General features: G+C 30.9%; 1 protein-coding gene across 6 annotated transcripts in view; it reads right to left on the reverse strand.

Annotated features, from left to right (window-relative positions):
• LOC143085059 (teneurin-m-like) overlaps positions 1–23,496 on the reverse strand; it is a 132,620-nt gene that overhangs the window by 55,167 nt on the left and 53,957 nt on the right. For all 6 annotated transcript variants that reach the window (XM_076261209.1, XM_076261208.1, XM_076261207.1 and 3 more), the window contains exons 4-5: positions 16,334–16,392; positions 700–933 (exon numbers count right to left, since the gene is read on the reverse strand). In XM_076261209.1, the coding sequence (XP_076117324.1) occupies positions 700–895 (196 nt within the window). In that variant the 5' untranslated portion in view covers positions 896–933; positions 16,334–16,392. The remainder of the gene's footprint in view (positions 1–699; positions 934–16,333; positions 16,393–23,496) is intronic.

The raw sequence follows: 23,496 nt of genomic DNA on the forward strand, positions 1-23,496 counted from the left end.
AAAATTAATCATGATATCATTCAAAGGTTTTACTTTAAAAAGTCAAAAATGATGAAAGGTGAAATCATTGCAAATTCATTTTCCAATAATAAACCAAATATGTAAAGTGCGTCAATAGAAGTGAAAGATCAGGAAAAATAAAATGAGTAAAGTCTCTACGGGAAAATGTTTAAAGATCGACAAGATTGAAGATGATTATTTAACATCAGGAGATGATCTCCCTTACAACATTTTAAATAGTACCAACATATATATATAGGGACACATGTGAAACTTTTACTATTACATAAACTGGATTTCTACAATTAACTACCAAATTCTTTCCCTGACCATTTATGATAAAATATCACTTGAATAGAAGAAATGCCACCATCAATTGAAATTTGAGTGAGCATGCAGTTTAACTGGTAGAACAGTCAGGGTTGAGTAGGTAGCCACTGGGACTCAAATATATTGAAAACAAAATTGCTACTGTCAAATCCCCAACTGACAGTGGTATCTCTTTTAATGCAGTCATTTTATTCCTGTTCTATTACAATGTTTGTTTATTCAATATAAAAAATTTCAAATATTGCAGAAACCTCGACTGCAATTGTGTAATATTTTGCCAATGACTGATCATCTATGGACGTCTTCCAATAAAAGGTTGAAATACATGTCATATTCTATCAGAATAAGTGCATGATTTGATGTACCTACCTAACCCATTTAACTTTTTGTGGTTATGTGCCACTTTGACCTCTTCATAAGGTCGTAGGTTGTCGTCCGAATGGAAGTCTTCCTCGTCATCAGAAGAACTATACGACATACTGCCATTTGTGTTTTTGATGTGACTACGTCGATGTTTTGATTTGTGATAATTATAGTTGCCATCCATTGTAGGATGTTTAGTCATGGTGTTGTGTCATACTCTGGTCATCTTCTGTCCATCTTCTGAAAGTAGAAAAAAAATGAAGTTTTGAATCATAATTAAATGCCAGCTACACCTCAATATATTTAACAACTTGGTACTGGTATTCCTCAGCTCTAACTTCAATAACTTTGAGGATATTTAACAACTTGGTACTGGTATTCCTCAGCTCTAACTTGAATAACTTTGAGGCTATTTTCCTTAAACCCTGGCTGAAATGGTAAACCTTGACTTATAAAGCCATAGAAACCACCTTAAAGATCTGTGTATTGAGACCAGTGTAGAAGTCACCATTCACCAAATCCAGTCAGTATTTAAGAAGTTAACACCTACCAGTACTTTTTAATAAATGATGGTCAATTATTAAGAGCATTTATTTTCTAACTTTGAAAGACATGTATTAAATACTGTTGCATATTAATTGTTAATCTTTTAGACATTATATTGATCCAGTTTCATAAATATTGATGCAGAATCATATTATTTCTATGTTAAGAAGACAAGAAGACCCCCTGCCATAAGTACAAATCTTTAATTGGTACAAATACAAAAGTACACAGGACCAGCCTTTTCTAAAACCTCTAACACAGTGACAGCCTCTGGGAGTTTCACATCTTTAATCTTGGCCATATTTCAGTCAGTTAGAATAAAAAATCCCTGTTCAAAGCTGCTATCAATTTTTTTCTCCATCAAACCGACAGCAATTGTGTACTTTTGCTTTTGATGAAACATCAGACAAATGTGAATCCTCCTCTCAATTTTTGTTAGCTGCCAAAAGTATCCTTAAAAGTACACTTAAACTGAGGCAAATCTTCTTTTTTTTTTTTAATTCAATTTTGATAGATGAAATAGGTAAGAAATGTTTCCTGCTATAATTAAATCTAAACTAAAATAAACTTTGCATAAATTCGTTTGTTTGGTAGCTAGTTTAATTATTCTTAAAGTAATGAGAATTAGACCTGTAATCTTAAGAAAAACACAAAAACACAGAAGTTTCACATTACATTACAGAACAACTCCCAGCCTACACAAATCTATTTTGATTTTCTTTATACATAAAACAAATGGAACACTAGAAACTGATGAAGAATCAACTGTGTCTGTGGAATTCACAATTTCTTATTTCTTCAGGTGTATGATTATACATTATACATTCTATTCAAATCAACTTTTATTTGAGCATATCAAAATCTGCAATGCTAATCAAATGTTAATGTCAAACTCAGCATGCGAAATGATAATAAATGTTCAAAAATACTTCATAAAAAAGGTTTTATCTTATCATTTTATACTATTTTATAGCTCTCATTGAAAAATTACCTATCAGATTTTACAGTTTTTCATTTCATGTGAGGCAGCCTAACTAAATACTCTTGAATTATTACATCTAGGTCTGATAATATCTCAGTCAAAAGCTACATCAAGAGCTTGTGTTAAATAGGTTTATGAAAGATAAATCTAAATTTTCTTTTACTTTTCTTTTACTTTTCTTTTTCATTATTGCTAATTGTTCGTTTAACATTTCATCCTTATTACTTATTTTGTTGTAGTTATAAATACTGGGGGAACCTTTTTGGAACTGTGGCGTGAATTTTGTGGATTAAAGCTGGATTAATTAATTGTGGGCTATTTGAAAACAAAAAGAAATTTTTAGTTCCGAACAAAATATAAAGCCTCATAACTTATACCAGAAACCCAAATCATAGCATATGTTATTTCTTTCTTAGCTTTTATCAGCAACATAGTTCAGATACATTTAAGAAACTATCCATATCAGATTTTTTTTTTTTGCACAGAAAAAAAAGCGTGTAAGTAGTCTGTATAACTTCAATCATCTCCAAACACCAGAAACTTATTACATAAACCTATAAAACCCAAATATCAAAGAATTACCATTGTTTGTTCAAACATTAACATAATGAGTTAATTATTGTCTACAGAAAACCATATTACATTTTATGCATTCAGTTTCCTCAGTAAACCATAATATTTGTTAGTTCATTAACCATGCTGGTTTATAAAGCTTCTTTTGATTGGTAACTTACAACTTGTATGTTTCGCCTATTAACTAATTTTTTCCCAAGGTTTATTAACTGGTTAACATCATTAAATTAATCACCTGATTTTTTTATGGCTATCCTACACATGTATTTATGCAAATTCTTAACTTAAATTTTTTTGGTTATTTGGCAAACAAGGCACAGTTTCATGCAGTTATTGTTAAAGGCCAACTGAAAATGGGAAAACTGGTACAATTGTACTGCCAAACTGATATTGTTGTGTTCCCCAAAAATGGTGGCACCTTGTCTTTTTGTATAATATTTGACTCAGAGGAAACTTTTATAGCAATGGACATGTTGTTTATTTTAATGACAACTATTGCACATGAAATGATCCGATTCTGCTTAAAGGATAATAAAATAAATATTTACAGGACATCAAATGGTCCAGTAAATACATGTATAAGAGTGATGTCACTATCTTACCATTATATGGTCTAATGATTATTGCAATATTTGACATCAAATTGCATACATTATTAACTTGATATCAACTAAGAGTTGTTAAATTTAATTCAATATTAATCAAACCTTTGGAGTTTATTATTTTTATTGAAATAAGAAAATGAGGCTGTTTGTTGTCTTTTATGCAAAATGGGGTGCAAAATAAAACCATATAAGCCCTTAGGTGTATTAATATATGGCCATATGCATCATGTGCATTGGACTTTATGATCATCCCTCTGCCCTGGTCCCACATCAGATTCTGGGTTAGGTGATAGTCTATGTATAATAAACAGGCTTTGCTATAGAAAAGGCCATGTATATGGTTTATCAACCATAATAGAATCAAGTATCAAACTCCCGATTGAACAAAGCAACAACATTTCTGCAAACTGTTGAATAATATAATGGAAAACATTCAAAATTACATATGGAATTAATTTGGATAGGTTTTATCAATTTTCCAAAGTATAACACATCTTGTTATTTAATTGCCTGATAAATACATACACTGATTACATAAAAAATCTAAAACAAACACAACAAAAAATTTTCAATATTAACTTAGTATTAATACCGTAAACTAAATGCCTACTGACCTGAAGCAGGAATAAAAGCCAGATTATAATCCATGAAAGAGAATACTTGATTTTTGTCACTCCATCATGTCTGTCACAAATATTAACTATTAATTGTCTTTTAACTGTTTTATCACAAGATAACCAAAGTTATTTTTTCTACCCATAAAAATCAATTCCAATGTTTATATGGTTTGTTAATACCAATAGTACACGCTTTGTAACATAACAGAACTGAACACGAACCATTTTGTAAAGAAAATGAAGTCAACATCCATCGTTCAATGTAAATAATCAGGTCCAATTTATTTATACTATTATTGTAGTATGAGTGATCATTTCTGGGGTTGATCAATACATGGTGTAGATTGTAGAACACGTTTTCCTCTTTGTGTCACATTCTCTCTTAACACTTGTTGAAGAATCTAATTTCACCAAGAAACAAATACAAAAGGCAATTATTCCTAAGTATGGAGCTGCAGAATGGATATTACACTTAGAAACAAGAGCAGAAAGGTCAAACCATTGAATATTATTTAATATCCTGTGTTCTTACAGTCTTTAATTTTCTCAAACCAAAAGTAATTTGTACAAACATCTGGCTGATGTTGTTATATTGCTATTAAATAGAAATCAGTACATTTTTAAGGCAACAATCATGGATTTTGAGTAACAAAACGATTATTATACAAATTAAGCTTAGTGACGGATGGCTCATAAAACACTGTTTATACTTAAAAAATATTTAAGACTTATTTATCATCACTAAAAAAATGTTGATCAATAACATAACTTTGAAAAAAATTGAAACCTAAAAAAATAATGAGATTGTCTCTTCTTCCATCACAGACCAGATATGATGGACATTTAGTTATTGATCAGGATTATCAACAGTCTCCATAGTTTATGAATAAAATCCATTTATTGGAGGATTGTTTTATCTAGTGTGAACTGTGCCTGCTTAATGATTGACATTAAAATTAATTTAACAGTTTTGGTATTATGACTAATTTCTGATAATCAAGCCAATGGCAAAACAATAATGCCTTATCTAAGCTAGAACGCTCCTGTCAGATAAAGGACAAACTTATGGAACAACACTGTGATGAAAGTCCAAACCAGAACTTATCAAATTCCTCTTTTGGGTTTATTTTCAAAACATTGTAATTCTGCTAGAGACTAGGTCGATTTCAAAGAATAGAATTACCTTATCTATTTTTGGCAAAACTTTTCAGAATTTGGAGTCTCAACAATGCCCTTCATACTATATTTGGCCTTTTTAACTTTTCTGATAAATTGAGTGTCAGTCTTTTTAAAAAAAAAACCAAATCATGTTCTTAATTTTAATATTCTAGTATTTATGATCAGTCTTGCATTTCCATCTTTATACCAAATGTTTTAAGACACTTTTTTCTAAAATTTACCGTAATGTTCAAATTTTTTCATAACATTTAGAGAGATTGGTGGGAAAATATACTGTGATCTGGGTCTTGACTGACTGATATATACCAATGTACTTCTAATTTCCCCTATTATCCCATTATACCAAACAGGAACCTGGTTGATGTTATGATTTATGTTGACTGGCCTTCTTTGATACACCCATAGTGCAGGCCATCTGGATAAAATCAAACCTTTAATAGTCAAATTAGCTAGACAAATTGTTTGTTATGGAATGGACAACTTCAAAGACGGCCATAAATCAATGTTACAGTAATCTCTTCAGTTAAGGATGGGGCAATACTTTTCTATCAGACCTCATCATCATCTCTGTATATATGTCTTCATAACAAATTATATCAATGTTTATAAATAATTTTTTTTCTCATGATAAAAATGTCTTCATATTCTTTGAAAAATTAATTTGCACTCAAAATTTCAAAAAGTGGATCTTAAGCTTGACAGGTGATTCTATAATCTTGTCTGTTTGTATATCAAATCTTTCAATGCAGAGATGACTCATAATATCTGCTTAATATTAATTCTTCATAAAAAACAAGTGTTTCAGAACTCTCTTTGATATCTGCTATAATATTAAAAAATTCAATATATTGCAAACAGCTAATAATTATTGGTTTTAACCTTCAATTGTGATTAAGGGGCTCAGCCCTATTTTTAATTTATTAGTGATCAAATCTCTTCATACTGAAACATGCCTGAATAGGTGAATTTGAAAGTTTCTTCTTCAGGAAAGACCCTGCTCTTGGGAAGACTATGGAAATGCATAACAGCAAAAATTCATTTATTATGAATTTCTGAGCAAAATTTTAATTCAACTACAACTGCATTTCCTTTTCAAAATGGATTTGTGTTTGAATTTAAAAGTAGTATGAATGAGAATTAATACTTAGTCAGAAGATAACAATCAGTTGCTTTGACTATTGATCTAGAATATAAACTGGTGTCATCTTCGTATTCTGTCTACTGACTGAATTCCCAGGATGCTTTAGCATCTAACTAAGAACCAGAATCAGGCAAATATTTACATAATTTTTGTAATTCCTTTTGGTTTATGAAAGTGAAAATAAAGACAATTCCAATTATTTAAGATGATTGTGAAAGCTGAAAGTAAAAGTGATAATCTGGGGTTCTCTAAGGGATTTATCAATCTGCATTATAGATCTCAACTTTTAGATTGTTTCTCCAATACCTATTCATAAAACTACAAAGAAATGCATATCATATAATGATTCAACCTGACATTCATTACATCATACAAGATTAAAGACTGCATCAAGATGATAACAAAATATATATCCCCAACATTTTGCTATTTTGTTATCCAATCAATATCAATTATCCGTATAAATTAGCCAACCAATGCTTGATTAGCAACAGAGATTCTCATTGGTGTACAGCAAATGGAATGTGACAGATAGTGACCAATAACGAAAGTTAGTCCATAGAGGCTTTGAGTAAATGTCACCATTTTTAACTTTTTGATTAGTGGTTCTCCAAGTATTTAGGAGGAAGATATGGCCCATGGGAGTGGTTGACGTGACAACCATAACACACGGCCAACCAAGCAGAATTTAATGATATGCTCCCATGACAATTATGCCTTAACTAAATGTGTGACCAAGAGGTCTATAATTCTCCTTTTAATTAAAAGTGCATTGAATGAAGTACTTTGACCTTTACTAAAAGTTCAATTATTTCAAATAAACTCATCATAGATACCAGGATTAAAATTTTATATGTACGCCAGACGCGCGTTTCGTCTACAAAAGACTCATCAGTGGCGCTCGAATCAAAAAAATGTTTAAAAGGCCAAATAGAGTATGAAGTTGAAGAGCATTAAGTCAGAGGACCGAAAATTCCTAAAAGTTTTGCCAAATACAGCTACAGTAATCTTTTTCTGAGGTAGAAAAGCCTTAGTTTTTCCAAAATTTAAAGTTTTGTTAATAGTGAATTTATAATTATGAAAGCCAACATCAAATAACTATTCTGTGCAATCCTCAGATTATACAACACCATTTGAAAATAAGTAAGAGGACAATAATTACTTATCAAAAAAAACAAATAGTTAAATTTGAATATTCGTTTAATACCTAGCTATGGTGTATAAACCGATCTTTGAATATAAGTATGATGTGTAAGGTGCAAACGCAGAAATTTTATTGTCAATGGACAAAGTAGGGCCTAATATCAATGAATATTATGCAGTGAGATCTTATCATGTCAAAAAAATCTGAGGTTTTAGAAATCGGGGACTTAAGAAGCAAGCCTCAGAAGCCTGAATGTCCTTATTTTCTCAGACAATATATCTAAAATTGGGATTTAAGAATATTATGTTATCAGGTGAATATATCTACAATTGGCAGAAGTCTCAGGGACTAATTCAAACAGTTTACATCTATTATGATTGACAAATTGATCCAATCAGACGTGAGGTAAATGGCAGCCATATTGGATGTGGAGTTAATAAAATTCATTTTAACTATTTGATAAAATACAAATGGCCAATCTCCTGGTGTTGGAGACAAAATGTTATTTCTGATAGATTAGAACTGACACTGTTATCCTGATAGAAGATATTGACCAGGCTCCTTATAATGAACTGTAGAATCTGTTTTGTAAATTGAAAATATATCAAATACAGCTAACATTACTTTTCTGACTTGAAAAGACAGTTGTTGAAAAAAGTTATTATTGAAATAAATTGATCAGTTAGGCAGCAACCATTTGATTTTCTGGGGGGGGGGGTTATGGTTTTTTTTGGAAAAAAAAGTTTGTTTCCAGTTTTTGGAGAAAAACATAATTTGTTTTTGATTCTGAGAAAAAAAAATTGTTTGTTTCACCCTCAGCTGCCACTATATGTAATGCTAAAATTGAAAGAAAAAAATTGTTTTCGACTTGTCGTGAAAAAAATAGATTGTTTTTTTTGTATCCTTCATCTACATATTTTGTTTCATTTTCAGATGTTTAAGATTTACAGACATTTCCATTTATTTGAGATTTTTAGCTGTCAATGACCTGCATCAGATCTGATGTCTGCCACTTTGTATCTGTATAAGGAAATCCCTCCTTCAAAGATGCACTTCTTTTCACTTTAAATCTGGATATTTTGTCATCTGAGGTATATTAAAAGATCTTTTAAAAGTTTCTTTTCAGGTGAATTCAGATTTGTTTAATTTATATTTTTTCCATTTTTTCACAAATGACTTTACCTTCACATAACAATTCCTCAGTGCATTGCTGCTAATTGTTTGTTTTTTTTTTTAACAAAAAGTAATTAGTGGAGAAAAATAATGAATTTTCCACATTAAGTGATAAGGTCTCCATTTCCTTGGTGAAGACACAGACCATTAACATTCAGTTATGTAACAATAAGATTAATGTATCCTGATCATGCAAGACAAACACTTCTCTTGTCAAAGTCATTATGTATCTGTGTATTCTGTTATGTAATACTCCTATTATTTTCTCATACAATCCGTCACCAATATTTTCCTTTTGTGTAATTATTTTTCATTGCATCATTTCTATGCTGTATACTGCAGTACCTTCGTTAGTAGACCTAACAATTGTTAATTCTGAAAATTTTGTTTTGAAAAAAATGCCCAGAAAATTTAAGCCCTTTGCCAATTTTATTTACCATTTGCTGCTTCAATGATAATGTAAATTTTTGCCTAAGAGCATGACTGAAGAGACATTAATTGTCGAAATTCTCATCTGGTGCAGTAAAATTGGTATTGTTAATGTTATTTGAAAGTATTTATTTCATCTGTGTTTTTTTTTCAAAATTTGTTCTTGAAACATTTGAAATTTAAGCCAGGTTTAGCTACCATGTGACTATATGTACAATGAAAGCTGAGAACATCAGTGAGTAAATATTTTGAATCATATTAACATAGTGTAACAAAGTACATATGAAAAAACAACAAAATCCTAGAAGAGCATAGAAAGTTTTTGACATGAAAACAAACTGATAAGTCTGTTGTCTGACTTTTGACAGCATTACAAGCTTTGCAAGGTGTACTGTGAATGTTTAGACTTCTGATTTTGAAGGGTGACGACTGTCTGTCAATGACCAAGTTATAAGACAACTGATTAGTATTTTGAATTTCTAACCACTTAGCAAAATCACTAACACCCCATGAAAATAAGCAGGAATTTCTTTTAGTTGAGATTCTTTTGAACAGGAAACTAGTACAATGAGGAATTAAAAAATAATAAATTAAAGTAATTTCTATTGGTACAAATATATTGGATTGTACAGGATATTCTGAGTTAATACATCATCTAGTGTTTTTGTACCAAATACATTTTTCTAATACTTTGATTGAATGTGTCTTGTAGAAATATCCCTGTTGAACTACAGATTGTCTGGTATCTTGAAACAGAAAAAACAGAATTATAGTTTTTTTATGTACCAGGTTCCTCAAGCTGAGTCTTTAAAAGAATTTAATGTGAGAATGTTTAAGCCTACAGGAACATATACACTGATTAACAAGGTAGTTTGACATCTGTTTCTATCAGCTGTATATATACCTGTCTTCTGGGAGGTGTTACATTATAGATACTTAAGTAAACTGTATTTACATCTGTATGGTAGAGTCTGCTGGGATTGACTTTAATGTTTTCAGCATGGAGAGTACTACAGGTCAACTCAGGTCTTGTTAGAAGTGTAGGAATAGAATGCCTTGAATTCTGCCACATATGTACAAATGTTGAAATATAATCTGAATGTGTGTTTAAAGCACTAAATAGGAAAGACCTGATAACATAGACATAGATTTTATATTCCTTCTAAAGCTACACTTATTTAGTACTGATCTTTCCCTTATTTAAGAGCTACAATCTGACTGAGTTAAATAACTTAATTTCTTACACAATAGTTAATGCCAATGAGACATCTATCCATGAGAGACCAAAGGAAATTAGCATGTACATGTAAACAAGTTTTGGGCACCGTATGGTCTTCAACCATTAGTAAAACACACATGTCTTTGTTAACTTTAAAACCTAATGAAACAAATGTGAAATAATTCAAAAGAAAAAGCAACAGCAACAGCCTTATTTTTGTAAATAACAACAAACGTAAACAAAACATGCAGACAGCAACCAACAACGAACACTTTTCACTGAATATACTGGTACTTTTATAGTAGAACATCACATTTAATCTCTATCCATCAAACATCAAACTTTACATACACAACACAAGGTTTTCCCTTGAATCAGTATCATTGCCAGCTACCTTACATAATATCATTGAAGTATATAGCACCCTACAGTTTATATATGCCTTATGATATATATATCTGACATCCTTTGATCTGTATAAATATGTAAGAGATTTAGATGTGTTATGATAATGTAACAACAATCCTCACACCTCTGTAAGGGTCTCTATTGTAGCATAAATATAGTTACATTTACTGATCAGTGAAATTTGTTTATCAACTTCTATGGCATATAAAGAAGCAATCCACAGATGTAAATGTTATGATGAACAATTATAAAAAAAAATTGATGTCTGTTTGTCAACTAACAGTGTCGTTAATGTAATATTACTGAAATTTCAACACAGACAATATTACAATAGATCTGATTATCAACTTCCTCCCATACATGGGCTCCCCTCCCCTATTGGGGAGAAAGTGAAGAATCATTAGATCAGATCTGATATGAGCAGGTTCCAGCAAAAGTAAAGAGTCGTTAGATCAGATCTGATATGAGCAGGACCAGAACAAAGAATTATAAGAGTCAATCTAACATTGTTAATTAGACTTTTTAGGCACTTTATAAATGTTCTACCACCTGGTATTTCTTAATCGTAAGAATTCTGATGGACAAGGTATAATTTTACAGTTAAATCTACACATAGGCAGACATATGTATATAGAGCAAAAATTGCAAAACATTTCCTATCCTGAAATATCTGCCAATGGATGTCAAACAACAATCAATCAATCAATTAGTTATTCAAATTCCTCCTCTCTACAATTATTTTGGTGTATTTTGTTGCCAAGCATACATCACTTGCAGGTTTTGTGTTGAATCTTCCTTTTTTATTGTTTGGATCTTACATTACTTTCTGTTACATGACATGACTGCAGAATCAAAAGCACATGTTAAAGAACAGAGAAAGTTTGGATGTCAAATAAAACTTTACCCTTAAATTGTAAGAATGGTTCATTAAGTAAAAAGACCATAGTCTGACAGGCTACACTTTGAATTTTGTATATCATGTATATGAGTCTACTAATTTCCCTGACCATTTTGCACCTTTACAAACAACTGCAAAAGTACTGAAGAATGAAAAATGACATTAACATTTCTCCCTCTGCATGTCTTTAGATATAAAGATTTGTGATTACGCCATTATAATGTCTGAAGAATTGTGTCTTTCAAAACCTGTCTTATCACTTTGGTACACTGGGTAATTCCCATTAAAGATCAATCATCATATTTCTTACATCAGAATGGAGGATGTCAATAGCTTTCTAATGTATCTCTGTCTGGACCAATGCCAAACTCTATGTTCTAAGTTCTCCCAACACAGACTGTACCATAACAATGATCTATATAACATACTCCACAGAGAGGTTCTGTATGTTCCTATGTCTGTACAGTAATAGTAGATAAAACAAATGATAAAGGCTACAGAAATGTTTGACAGAGATTATTGTTAGGTTAACTTTGAATCTATACTGATTCCAAATTTTTATATAACATGTCTATTTGTAATCAACTAAAAGAATTGTCATTTCAGGACACAACAAAATAGAATTAATATCTGTTCCTATCAGATTAGAAGAAAGGAAATATTTTGCCATATATTATGAAATATGGAATGAATTCAAGATAAAATTTCAGCTGTAGTTAGTCTCTGTGATTGAGTCTCATTTACCATATTATTTTTGCCAGCAATGAAATGACAATATAAAGACAACAATAACACTATTATCAGCAAAACTGAAAATTATACATTACTTGTCCTCCAAACTCAATCATTTACTTTCTTTAAAACTTCCTCATTTTTTTGTTTCTCTCATTGCTAGATAGATGCCAATGTAATAGTTCATAATTCAGAATGCAATCAAAATGAAGTAGAATAGCTATAAGACTCCAATCAGTCATAATACTGAACAGTTACTTGACAATGACAAAACTGTGGTCACAGTCATATTCACAACCGTATCATACCCACACAGGAAATAATGAATTATGGTAAACCAATACCCTTCCAACTGTGGTAAGATTTCTCTTCACAACATGTAAAACATCTAGAATTTTGTTTATTTGAAGAACTTTCACCAGTATATGTTTTACACATGTAAAAGGTTTTGTTCTTGTAATTGCTTTCACCTGTCAAAACAATGGATGAACTCAGCAAGAAGATAATTATATTCATACTGAAGGTGAGAAAGTTTAGAGCATATTTATTGTAATATGAACAATTAACCTTGAGGTTTTTACTAGTGAGTGTCGGTCCATGAGGGGTTGGGTGTGGGGTAGGGGTTCTAAGGAATGGAAAACCCCTTTTATCCTTGGTTGGGACCCCCTTTTGAAAATGACTAAATCTGCCCCCTGAAAAATATAGTTCAAACAATTGATAGGTACTGGTTCTGTCCAGAAACAATCTGAAGCTGACAATAATTAGCCAAGTGTCTAGCTAAGGATCAGCTGACCATTGAAAATCAAATTTAATTATAAAAGAAAAAAACACAGAAATCTGAATGTTCAAAAGCCCTGAAAATAAAAGGATGTCTTGTTCAAAATGAGTGTTAAAGATATTATGCTAGAATCATCAATTTATTGCCTAGATAATGATGTTAAAAACAGTGTGGGTACAAATACAAAATAAAAGGAAACACAAAATAGTTTAAGAATCTAATTTTCTTTGAAAGATAAACTTAGATTATAGAAAATCAGAAAAATTATGATCAATTTTTCAAAAGTCAGGAACTGCTGATAAATTTATCAAAAATGAAATTTCTGGCAACATAAACCCTACTAAGATTTTTTGTTTGATTGATTTTGATGAAAGCTATTCTGGCAAATTCTGATTATAAATTTCTTCATAAGATTCCCAGCTGGTGTAAAAAAGATCTCTTGGTACAAAATACTTAAATACAAACACCCCATTCTACTCTATCATCATCAATATCATCAACTTTCTTGTTAATACAGAAGTTTTGATAAGGTCAATTCAACAATATTATAAGTAATGTCTTTTGTTTGTCAAAAGGAAAGTAGACATTATTGAAGAGCAAAATCCTGTACTTGAAAGCTTAAACTAAATACTTATACAATATAAAAAAAGAAGATGTGGTATGATTGCCAATGAGACAACTTAACACAAGAGACTATATGACACAGAAATCAACAACTATAAGAGACAAATTAAAACAAACCTTTGATTGATTACAATTTGCTTTGTAATTACTTTTCAATATTTGTGTGCTAATGAAAAGATATTACTAATTTTTATGGAATTCAAGCAAGGGGGTGGCGTTAAAATGTGTCATAATAGAGGAAAGGGTTAACTATAAAGTCATAAAAATAAAAAATAAATAGAATGTCTTCTTGAGAATATCATAGTCTTCTAGAACAATATACCTTTTGTATCTCATAAAATTAATTAAAACATTTTAAAATGAAGAATTAAGTTTACATCGATGTCTCATCATACTAATGGACATGGATATCAAAACATTTGGATGAACACAAACATTAATGAGAAAATGATGACAAAAAAGAATATCTGTATTGATTATATAAATCTAATAAGAAAGTCATATAAGTCTTTGTCTACTGGAATAAAGCAGATCTGCAGACAGTGTATTATAAAGCAGGGACCCGCAGTCAACTCAATAAAACATCACAATTTCTCTGACGTGGAACAAATCCACTAACAGTACCAAACAGAGACAAGGGTACCAGTCAACCCAATAACTGATCAAGTAGGCAGACAATAACAGACTTCTCTGATGATGTAAATCACAAATCAACAAATATCGAGTACAAAGCTCCTGATATAAACTAAATAACTTGTGCACGGATGGACACGATAGATATTGAATGTCATAAGATTCACTTCATATAAAATACGTGTACAAACATTCTAACCAAAGTAATAATTTTCCTGCCATTTTTTATCAATTGATGATGGAACGAGCCATCAATGAAAGATTTTTAATTCTCTGACACCCTCTAATTACAGAGATTGTAACTTCAGATTTCATAGGCTGATATTCATAAGTCCTTGCACCTACATGTATATAAAATAATATAATTGCAGAGGCAGGTTTATCTTAATCTGTTTTTCCAGCTCATTTTACAATGAATACAACATGTACAATGAATTATTGGAATTTTGTTGTGCATGTAGTACTCATTTCCATAAAATGTATTAAATTCTCATTTACATAAATTGTATTAATAGTAGCTTACTTAATACATAACTTCTTAAACATGTTAAAGGAAAATTTCGATGTTAGTCTTAAAATTGTTCCTCATTTTACAAAGAAAGACATTTCTATCCCTAACAAACTTCTCTGATTTCAAGGATAAACAAAATTAATACTGTTACTTTAATTACTGAAGAAAGCACTCCTTAGGATATCTTATTCAAAACATAAAGAACATCAAATCACGGGTCATCAGTAATTATACATAATTACTCCTATGATCTTTTCATACCATTATCTTACACCTTATGGAAATTTAAACACACGTCCTTGTTTAGGTTAAGGGTAACTTCTAGGTGCAATTTTAACACTTTCAAATTTTCAAGGATTTAAAAAACAGAATTTTTTCCTCACTAACTAAGAAAACAAGGTTATTTTTTTATTTAACTTTAAGTTTATATGAGAACTCTTATATCAGTACTTTACATCTTCTGTACGACTTTAAATGATGAAACAGTAAGAACCATGTTGATGGATGCCCCTCATGAATGGATAAATGCTTGAAATCCTGACTACCATGACTACTCCACAATAATAACAATATTTCACATGACAAGTTCAGCACTGCTGAAAATTCCTTATTATAGTTTTTTTTTTTAATATGTCAGGAAAGATTATGTAATGCATCAAAATCAGGCAATCAAACAGGAAAAAAATCATAATTTTGTAAAGAAATATATGAGTGCAAAAAAGGCAAATCCAAGCAAGTTTCTCATAATTTTTTATGCATGTAATCTCCATTAAGTTTCCATTTAAGCAAATGACTTGAGAACACCCACACCATTCTATACTAAGAATCTTCCAAAGTGTACAACAGACCTGATAACAGAATTATTTCTTCCATTGTGACATTTTTTCCATCAATTCCATAGCCTATACTGACAGATTTATCCCTGTTGAGACAAACACCTACACTTTTCTGTAGAAGACTTATGAATGGCATGAAGTATATGTGTTCTACACGATTAACAGACATGATGTTGACAGACTAACAGAATAAAAGTAGCTACATTGAATAAACATTTCTTACCACTGCTTTTATTTATGCATGTGTTGATATGTTCCAAAAGAGGGAGAATAAAATATTGATGGAGGCCTGGTATTCTTAGAAGTATAAGATAAATTTATGGGATTTCCCTAAAAACTAAATTTATGATCACAATTACGCATGTGCATTTTTTATAATTTCTGTCTGGGTATATCATGTATATGTCTTCCTGTACTTATAATGCCCTTTCCTGAACCATTGTATTGTATTGTTTGTGTAAATATTATAATAATGATTTTCCTCCTAAATCATAACCTTGGTTTAAAAAAATCAAATCTATTTACTTAAAAGTCTTCACATATTTGACAAAATAAATGCTCCAACTTTTTGCTCTGCGTCCTCATAGCTTCTTTAGTCTCTGGAATTCTTACCTTATTGATATATTTTATCTCCTATATATCCATTCACATTACTATGTCTTTATAGTTATCTGAAAATAAAAGAGGTTTAAAAATATTAATCTTTGGGAAATAACTGGCATTGTTCACTGTGTCAGAGATCAGGTGTCCACCTACAAGTATGTAGAAAACAGTTCACTGGTAATGTTTTCTATTATCAACTATCTTCACTACAAACTTAGAACAGGAATGCACACTCTGAAATGTCTTGCCTGCTTAACTTATCATGATTGAAGTTATATTGAAAGTTTGTAAATAAAATATTTACTACAAGTATCACAGACTAACATTATCAATAAGTCAGCTGTTATTGAAGGCATCCAGGTCTTCTACCTTCTAAAGTGTGAAGCTTTAAAAACACAAAGTTTATGCTGCCGCCATTATAGTAATCCCTTAATGTCTTGCATTCTGCAACTCTTATCATAGGCTAAAGTGAGAAATGGATGAAAGGGATAAAATGGCCTTAGGAATGATAGATAGTTTCATAAGCAATTCAGACTAGTCTATGACGAACAATTAAATACTTGGAAATATAAACCACAATAATCTGCGGACACAGAGATATGTCTGGCCAATGTAAAATATTCAAAGAACCATGTGACTGTGGCCTACATGTACATTTCTACTCTCTCATATATATCTGGTCGTCAATTGTCTATTCTAATTCTAAACAGGTAGAAGACAGCGGGGTTTGACTATGTCTAAACCTGTTGGGCTACACCAGCAGTGATTGGACAGAAAATTCATACTGTAATTCATGAAAAGATGAACAATAAGCATGGTCCAATAATAAACATCATGTAAATGGTCAGAAATGAAAATATTTCATACATTTATTAAATAAAGGATAAATTTAAAGTACTGTTCTGTGCTTCCAATTTAAACGGAAAATTACTAAATAGTAAATATATATATTTGCACATGAGTTTCTTTAAGGACACCAAATAATTGTGTCTTTATATTGCAAAAGAGAGTCATTTTTAACTATGAGAGCTTGCACTCACAACTGCATGTTTCACTTTAAAAGAATATTGACCTTGAAATGTGTCATGTTTCCCTTTTAAAGAATCATTGACCTTGAAATGTGCTTTCCAATGCAATCTTAAAATGTCAGATTTTGTTTCTTAAATTAGTTAAAAGATCTCAGAAATCATGTTTCTTTTAAAGATGCATTTCCAGGCCTAATTGATGTCTTAATTCATTAACACTTCAAAATGTCAAGATGTCATTTAATTTCAAATTTAAATTCTTCACTAATTCACTAGACAATTGTGAGAAAATTCTTCATTTCAAACTGAAGTATCTATTTGTCAATTGATTGTATAATTATAGAGAAAATTGTTTATTTTTTATTCTGAATGTTATGCAATGTCATAGCTATTTGCTAAATTTACAAAATTATAAGATACAGGTCCCCTTCTGCAGGATCAAATTGTCCTCCATTTTACGTTTTGGCAGTAATTCAAATTACAGCAGCATCCCCAATTCTGTTATTTTGTGTTTATACAATGTAGTATCACTGTGATTGTCAGGGTACATGGGACTATTATTCCATGTCATGTAATGGTCTTAATCATAATCGAAGGAAGTAAATCAGGTACCACATCATGTAATTCAGACAAAATTAATATTTATAAATATCAAAACATGATTTGTTTGTAATTTGGGGAACCTAAATGATTTAGTAATTATAATAGAGAGGGTCACTCCACCTTGTTCACATGAGGTTTAATAGTTATGCATAATTGTATATATAATAAATATTCTCTGTAATATAACACATAAAGTTGGTTCTTTTATTGTCATGAATGATTCAAACACTTAAAGTTGCACTAATATATATAATCCTCATTATGATTTTTTTATCATTAAAAATATTTTAAAGTATGGGGATATTAAATGTTGAGGTTTTGTGAATGTGCTGGGAGGGTCCACATTCTAATGTGGGACAACTTTGTAACATGACATAAAACGTCCTGTTTTCAGTCTTGAGAACAGATATATGTTATTTTTTGTTAAACTTTCAAATTAATTGCAAGCAGAAATAATAAAATGTTTTGGTTTAGTACATACCTAACTTATGTTGAATTTCCATTATTCTTTTTATCAACAACTATTTCAAGTGGAGATAAAACAAAACATGCTTAATACCTTATGTAAATTTCACCAAATCTGATAATCTCTCAAGATAGCTTTTAAACAATCCTTTAGATGAATGAACTCACATGTATTCATGTATTATAGATCACTGATGCATCTACTATGCAATGTCACATTTCCTCATTCACAAAGAATTCCACAACTAAACTGTACATTCCTTTACAATTATTGAATTTTTCCTCTTTTCTAAATCCTTTGTGCTGTAGCTGTGTACAATACCCCTATCAAAATGTCACATTAATTTTATGGTTGTTCCTAATCCAGAAAACAGGGTCATAAATTTATTGAAAAGAATCCTGGGGGTTATCTACATAATAATCAAAGATTAAATTATCTAATCAATTACAGGTAAATAAATAACCTCAGGTAAACTTGTTTGCAGGTCAGCTGATTGTGGGGGAGGGATCCAGTCTGGTGACATGTTTCTGGTCAATATTGATTGAATTGACAAATGATATAAAAGATTAATTCAAGTATTTAACTCTCCACAATAAGGAGGATTTTTTAACAAAGGCTTATATTGACAATCTATACAACATCTTGTCTAGGCGTGAATAGTAAATATTTAATTACTTTTCCTCACTTCTAATTAACAACCAATCTAAGAAAAGATCAAACACATACATCAGTAAGACTTATTTTTTAAATAATAAAATTATCTAAAAATTACTGTAAATGTGTGAAAAAATATTTGTAAGGAACCAAGGATTTATATAAAATTATGTACATCCTTGCATGAATTTTTTTCATATTTGACTAAATCTGCTATTTACATCTATAGATATTGTTCCATAGTTAACAAAAATGCTGCATTTCAAAGTTTTCAACAACAAAAGTACACTTGCATCCAAATACTACTGAAATAAGATTAAATAGGGTCAGTAAAATTATATATTTTTGGCTTGCAGAGTAATACAGATGTGGGCCCTCAATATCCAGTTAAAAATCATTTCAGAAACAAGTATCCTTAAGACATTTACCTTTTAAAATCGATGAAATATTGTATACATAAGTCCAATTGCTAATGTCTTTTATAAGTCTCACAAGAGACAAGTCTCTCTCTCCTCATGTGAATTTTTGTCTGATGCCAATAATTAGCCAACACCACAATGTAAACTATCCTGTGTACTAATGACCTCACTGGAGGCTGGCTTGTTTATTTTACTCACACCTGATACCCTTTCTGTTTGTCTTACACATATCTCAAAAGCTTTGTGAATGATTTATTTCCAATTATCTCCCTTAGTTCCTCACATCAATGCTGGATTCTTTGAGGTCATTGTGACCCAATATGACACCAGCAGGGGCTGGGGAGTTTGATAAATGATGCTAAGAGCAGATCAAAAGAATTGGTCAGGAGCCTGGGCTGTCTGTAATCTGTCCAATGGTCAGGTCACTTTGAGGAGATAATTAGTTATTAGTTTCTAAACAAATTATGACAAATGGCTTCAAGTGTGTAATTATCCTCTTGAATGAATGTGTTCTAAAGTTGCCCATTGTTGGATGCTGAACACACAATGAAAAATTGTCCAAATTTGATTTGGTTTATTAATTTTTTGATTATATTAAAAGGAAATCTGCATACTGATAAGATGGTGTAAACTGATATCAAAATGTGCAATAATTTATAAAAGACAAAACAGGTATGCCCCCCAAGAAAATTTTAGTATTATTGGCACAAAATCCTGCAATCTGAGAGCTTTTGATGCAATATTTGGAGAGAACACATTTCTAAATTTCAACATCAATCTATTGAATGTTAATTGATTGAGGGCTCTCAGGGCTTTGGCTCCTTCAGAATTTTCTGTTTTTTTCTGGCCATTAAACTTAACATTTACTTTATGGGATTCCGATTTTTCATGCTGGTTGATAGAGTCTCTTTTGTAATTCTGGCAACCGGTTACGAATGTACCGTGTTTATCATATAGTGCACAAATGTTGCAGGTCATCCCCGTTTGGCCATTCTGAAACCATTTATATGTTGCGGTCCATGAAGGAATAAACTCCCTTTTTCTTTTTGATTTTTCATATTCTTTTCCTTTTTGGCTGCTATTGGTTTCAGCTTTTCTTTTTTGGGGGTAGTTCTTTCGGAAACGTTCCATATCATCAATTTATTTAATTTAACTGGGGGCTGCCATTTTTTACTCGACAAATCCCGAATAATGAATCTCACGCGTTTCCGGGGAACCTCAGAATTGTTAATTTTTACCCAGTAATTTGATTGGCTGGCTATTATAACCAGTCGATTTCAATTACACGGAAGTATGTGCAAACTGCCGCATGGTAGAAAATGAAAGTTGCTGGCCCAAGTGGCCCGAGAATATTGACTGGCCCGTCGGGCCATTCTTTGTTAAGTTTGACTGGCCCAACAGTAAATTTACTAGCCACGGGCCAGCAGTTACATCGACCCCTGTCACCTGAAGATTTGATCTTTTGTTGTATTGCAAAACTTAAACAAACTTAACTGACTGTCATAAATATGCCATTATCATGCATTTGTCATGATTATTAAACAGTGATATTCATAAAGGTCAGCAATGGAATAAAATGTTTCTGTCATATATTATACGGCAACAAAAGAGGCATACCTCTTTAAACATTTGAAGACACTGATGCCTTAGCAATCTATACTGTTCTAGTTTGTACTTTGAAATAATTAAATTAATTATACCCAGGAACAGACAAATTATCCCATAAAAATTCCTGTATGTTTGGAGGTATGGCATGGTCCACACTGTACCATGTGTTACATGCTTGTTATCACACCTCAGGGAAACAATAAATATTGTCACCCTTCAATTACAGGGTGATAAATCTGTCTATTGACTGGCACATAATTACAATTTTATCTATATATCTGTTAGGTTAATTAAGATAGACTTCATCAATGGCTTTATTGCATTCTACTAAACTGACCATTTGACCAAAGAATGCTAACAACCCTAACTGACCATCCTACCATAACATTGAAATGCTGAATTGTACAATATTTGTGCATTCTTGATGTACTTGACCTTTTACATAAATTACATCACAAAAATGATTAAAACCCATTTCATTTTTAATTTCTGTTCCTAATATTCCTTTAGAAAATTTCTGATTATTCAGTACATTTTTCACAGATAGGGAATAGCCTGGTATTCAGTGATTAATAACTGGTAATACGTGTTGGATTTTTAAATTTTTAAGATATTAAAACCATAAGCTACAGGTTCTTTCTTATAATAATCTTAGGCCAGATTTGATACTTCATACATTGCAGCTTTAGTAGTCACTGACAATTTTGAGTACTGTACAGTGATTTAACTATGAATAGAATAGAATAGAATAGAATATTTTTATTTCCCAAATTACAGGGCCCATAAAGGGCATAAAATCAGATACAATTGATTTACATAATTGGTAACAACAACAATAGAGGCATATACATATGTATTTGGAATATAAGCATTGGTCAGAATCAAGCTAAAAACCACATATATATTGTGAATAAAAGAATAATAAAATTACATTATACATGTATATGTATTTATTCTCAAATTATTTACTTAACTTGGTGTCAGTGTTCATACCTGATCTCCTTAATTCAAAACAGTCAAAAATATAACAGCCCAGTTTTTCCATAAGAGTAACATTTTCTTGAGTCAAGAGCCATAAAAATTTAGAAGATTTATTTAAATTTATAAAATTACAACAATTGTTAGAAATGTATTGAAAAAAATCGTCCCTTTGAATATCATAAAGAGGGCATTCTAATAAGAAATGAAGCTCATCTTCAACTTTACCAAGTGAGCAATTAGAACAAAGACGCTCAGATCTTTCTATATGCTTTTTTGAATATCTGTCTGTCTCAATTTTTAAAGAGTGAGCACTTATTCTTAATTTACAAATTGACTGTCTTTTTTTTGAAGTCCTGCAATTCTAAATATTTTTCTTTTTTAAAACAATTTTTTATAGAAAAATAAGTACCAAGTACTATGGAAGAGACCGTTAACATAACTGTTAAAGTAGTCAGCTCAGACTATATCTATAAATATCTCACTAGTGTTATAGTAGTCTCAGACTATATATCTATAAATATCTCCTAATAAACTGAGTAGAATGACAGAGATGTCATTACCAGGTGACCTTTCTAGGTTTGACCTTTAAAACATATTACCACATCTATGTGCAAAACAAATATTATGGTGACATTATATAATTATTGAGGCATCATGTTACATGTTTGGTGTATTACTGGGAAAGTTATAATTTCTTATATTTTATAACTTTTACATACATTGTCACATAAAAAGAAGGTACCCCATGAATCAGGCATGATATTACTCTATCAGGGGTTAGGATATTTTCTTGTGTATTATGGTCTACAATAATAGGGACCAACTAGACTGATCTATGGCTGATGATGACGACCTAACCAGAACCCTCAACCACCTTGCTTTTTCTAGCTTCCAGCTGATGTACAGAGGAGAAAAATGCATTACACTAATGAGGTCACATATCATTGTGTTTTTTCATGCTTTTCACATGTGTTTAGTAAATAAAAGTAACGTCTGAAGCTCTTTTCTGCATTTACTTTCATCAAGAACACTTAAACTAACAACTTTAGAAAACAGATCAAAGTTCAGGTCAGATTGCAATATTTGTAGCAAAATTTTCGTTGACAATTAATGACTAAGTTCAAAATTCTGAAATAGTTACACAAAATTCTTTAACAATACCATTTATATATTGCGGGTGATCAAGTTCAAATTATGTGCAATCTCCCTGTAAATTTTCTAGGATCTTGGTTGTAAAATCTGTAGGGTTGATTACAAAATCCCATTTCCCTGCTGTGGACTTTGTCCAACCCATACAAAAATACATAAAATTATTATTTCTAGGAGTATAAGTATGACCAAAAGCAACTAAAAAATAGAAATACTGGATAACTTTATCATGCTATAAGAATGTACAATATTGCCTTTTATTTCTGT

This window comes from Mytilus galloprovincialis, chromosome 8, assembly GCF_965363235.1.
Source record: "Mytilus galloprovincialis chromosome 8, xbMytGall1.hap1.1, whole genome shotgun sequence".
Taxonomy (NCBI): domain Eukaryota; kingdom Metazoa; phylum Mollusca; class Bivalvia; order Mytilida; family Mytilidae; genus Mytilus; species Mytilus galloprovincialis.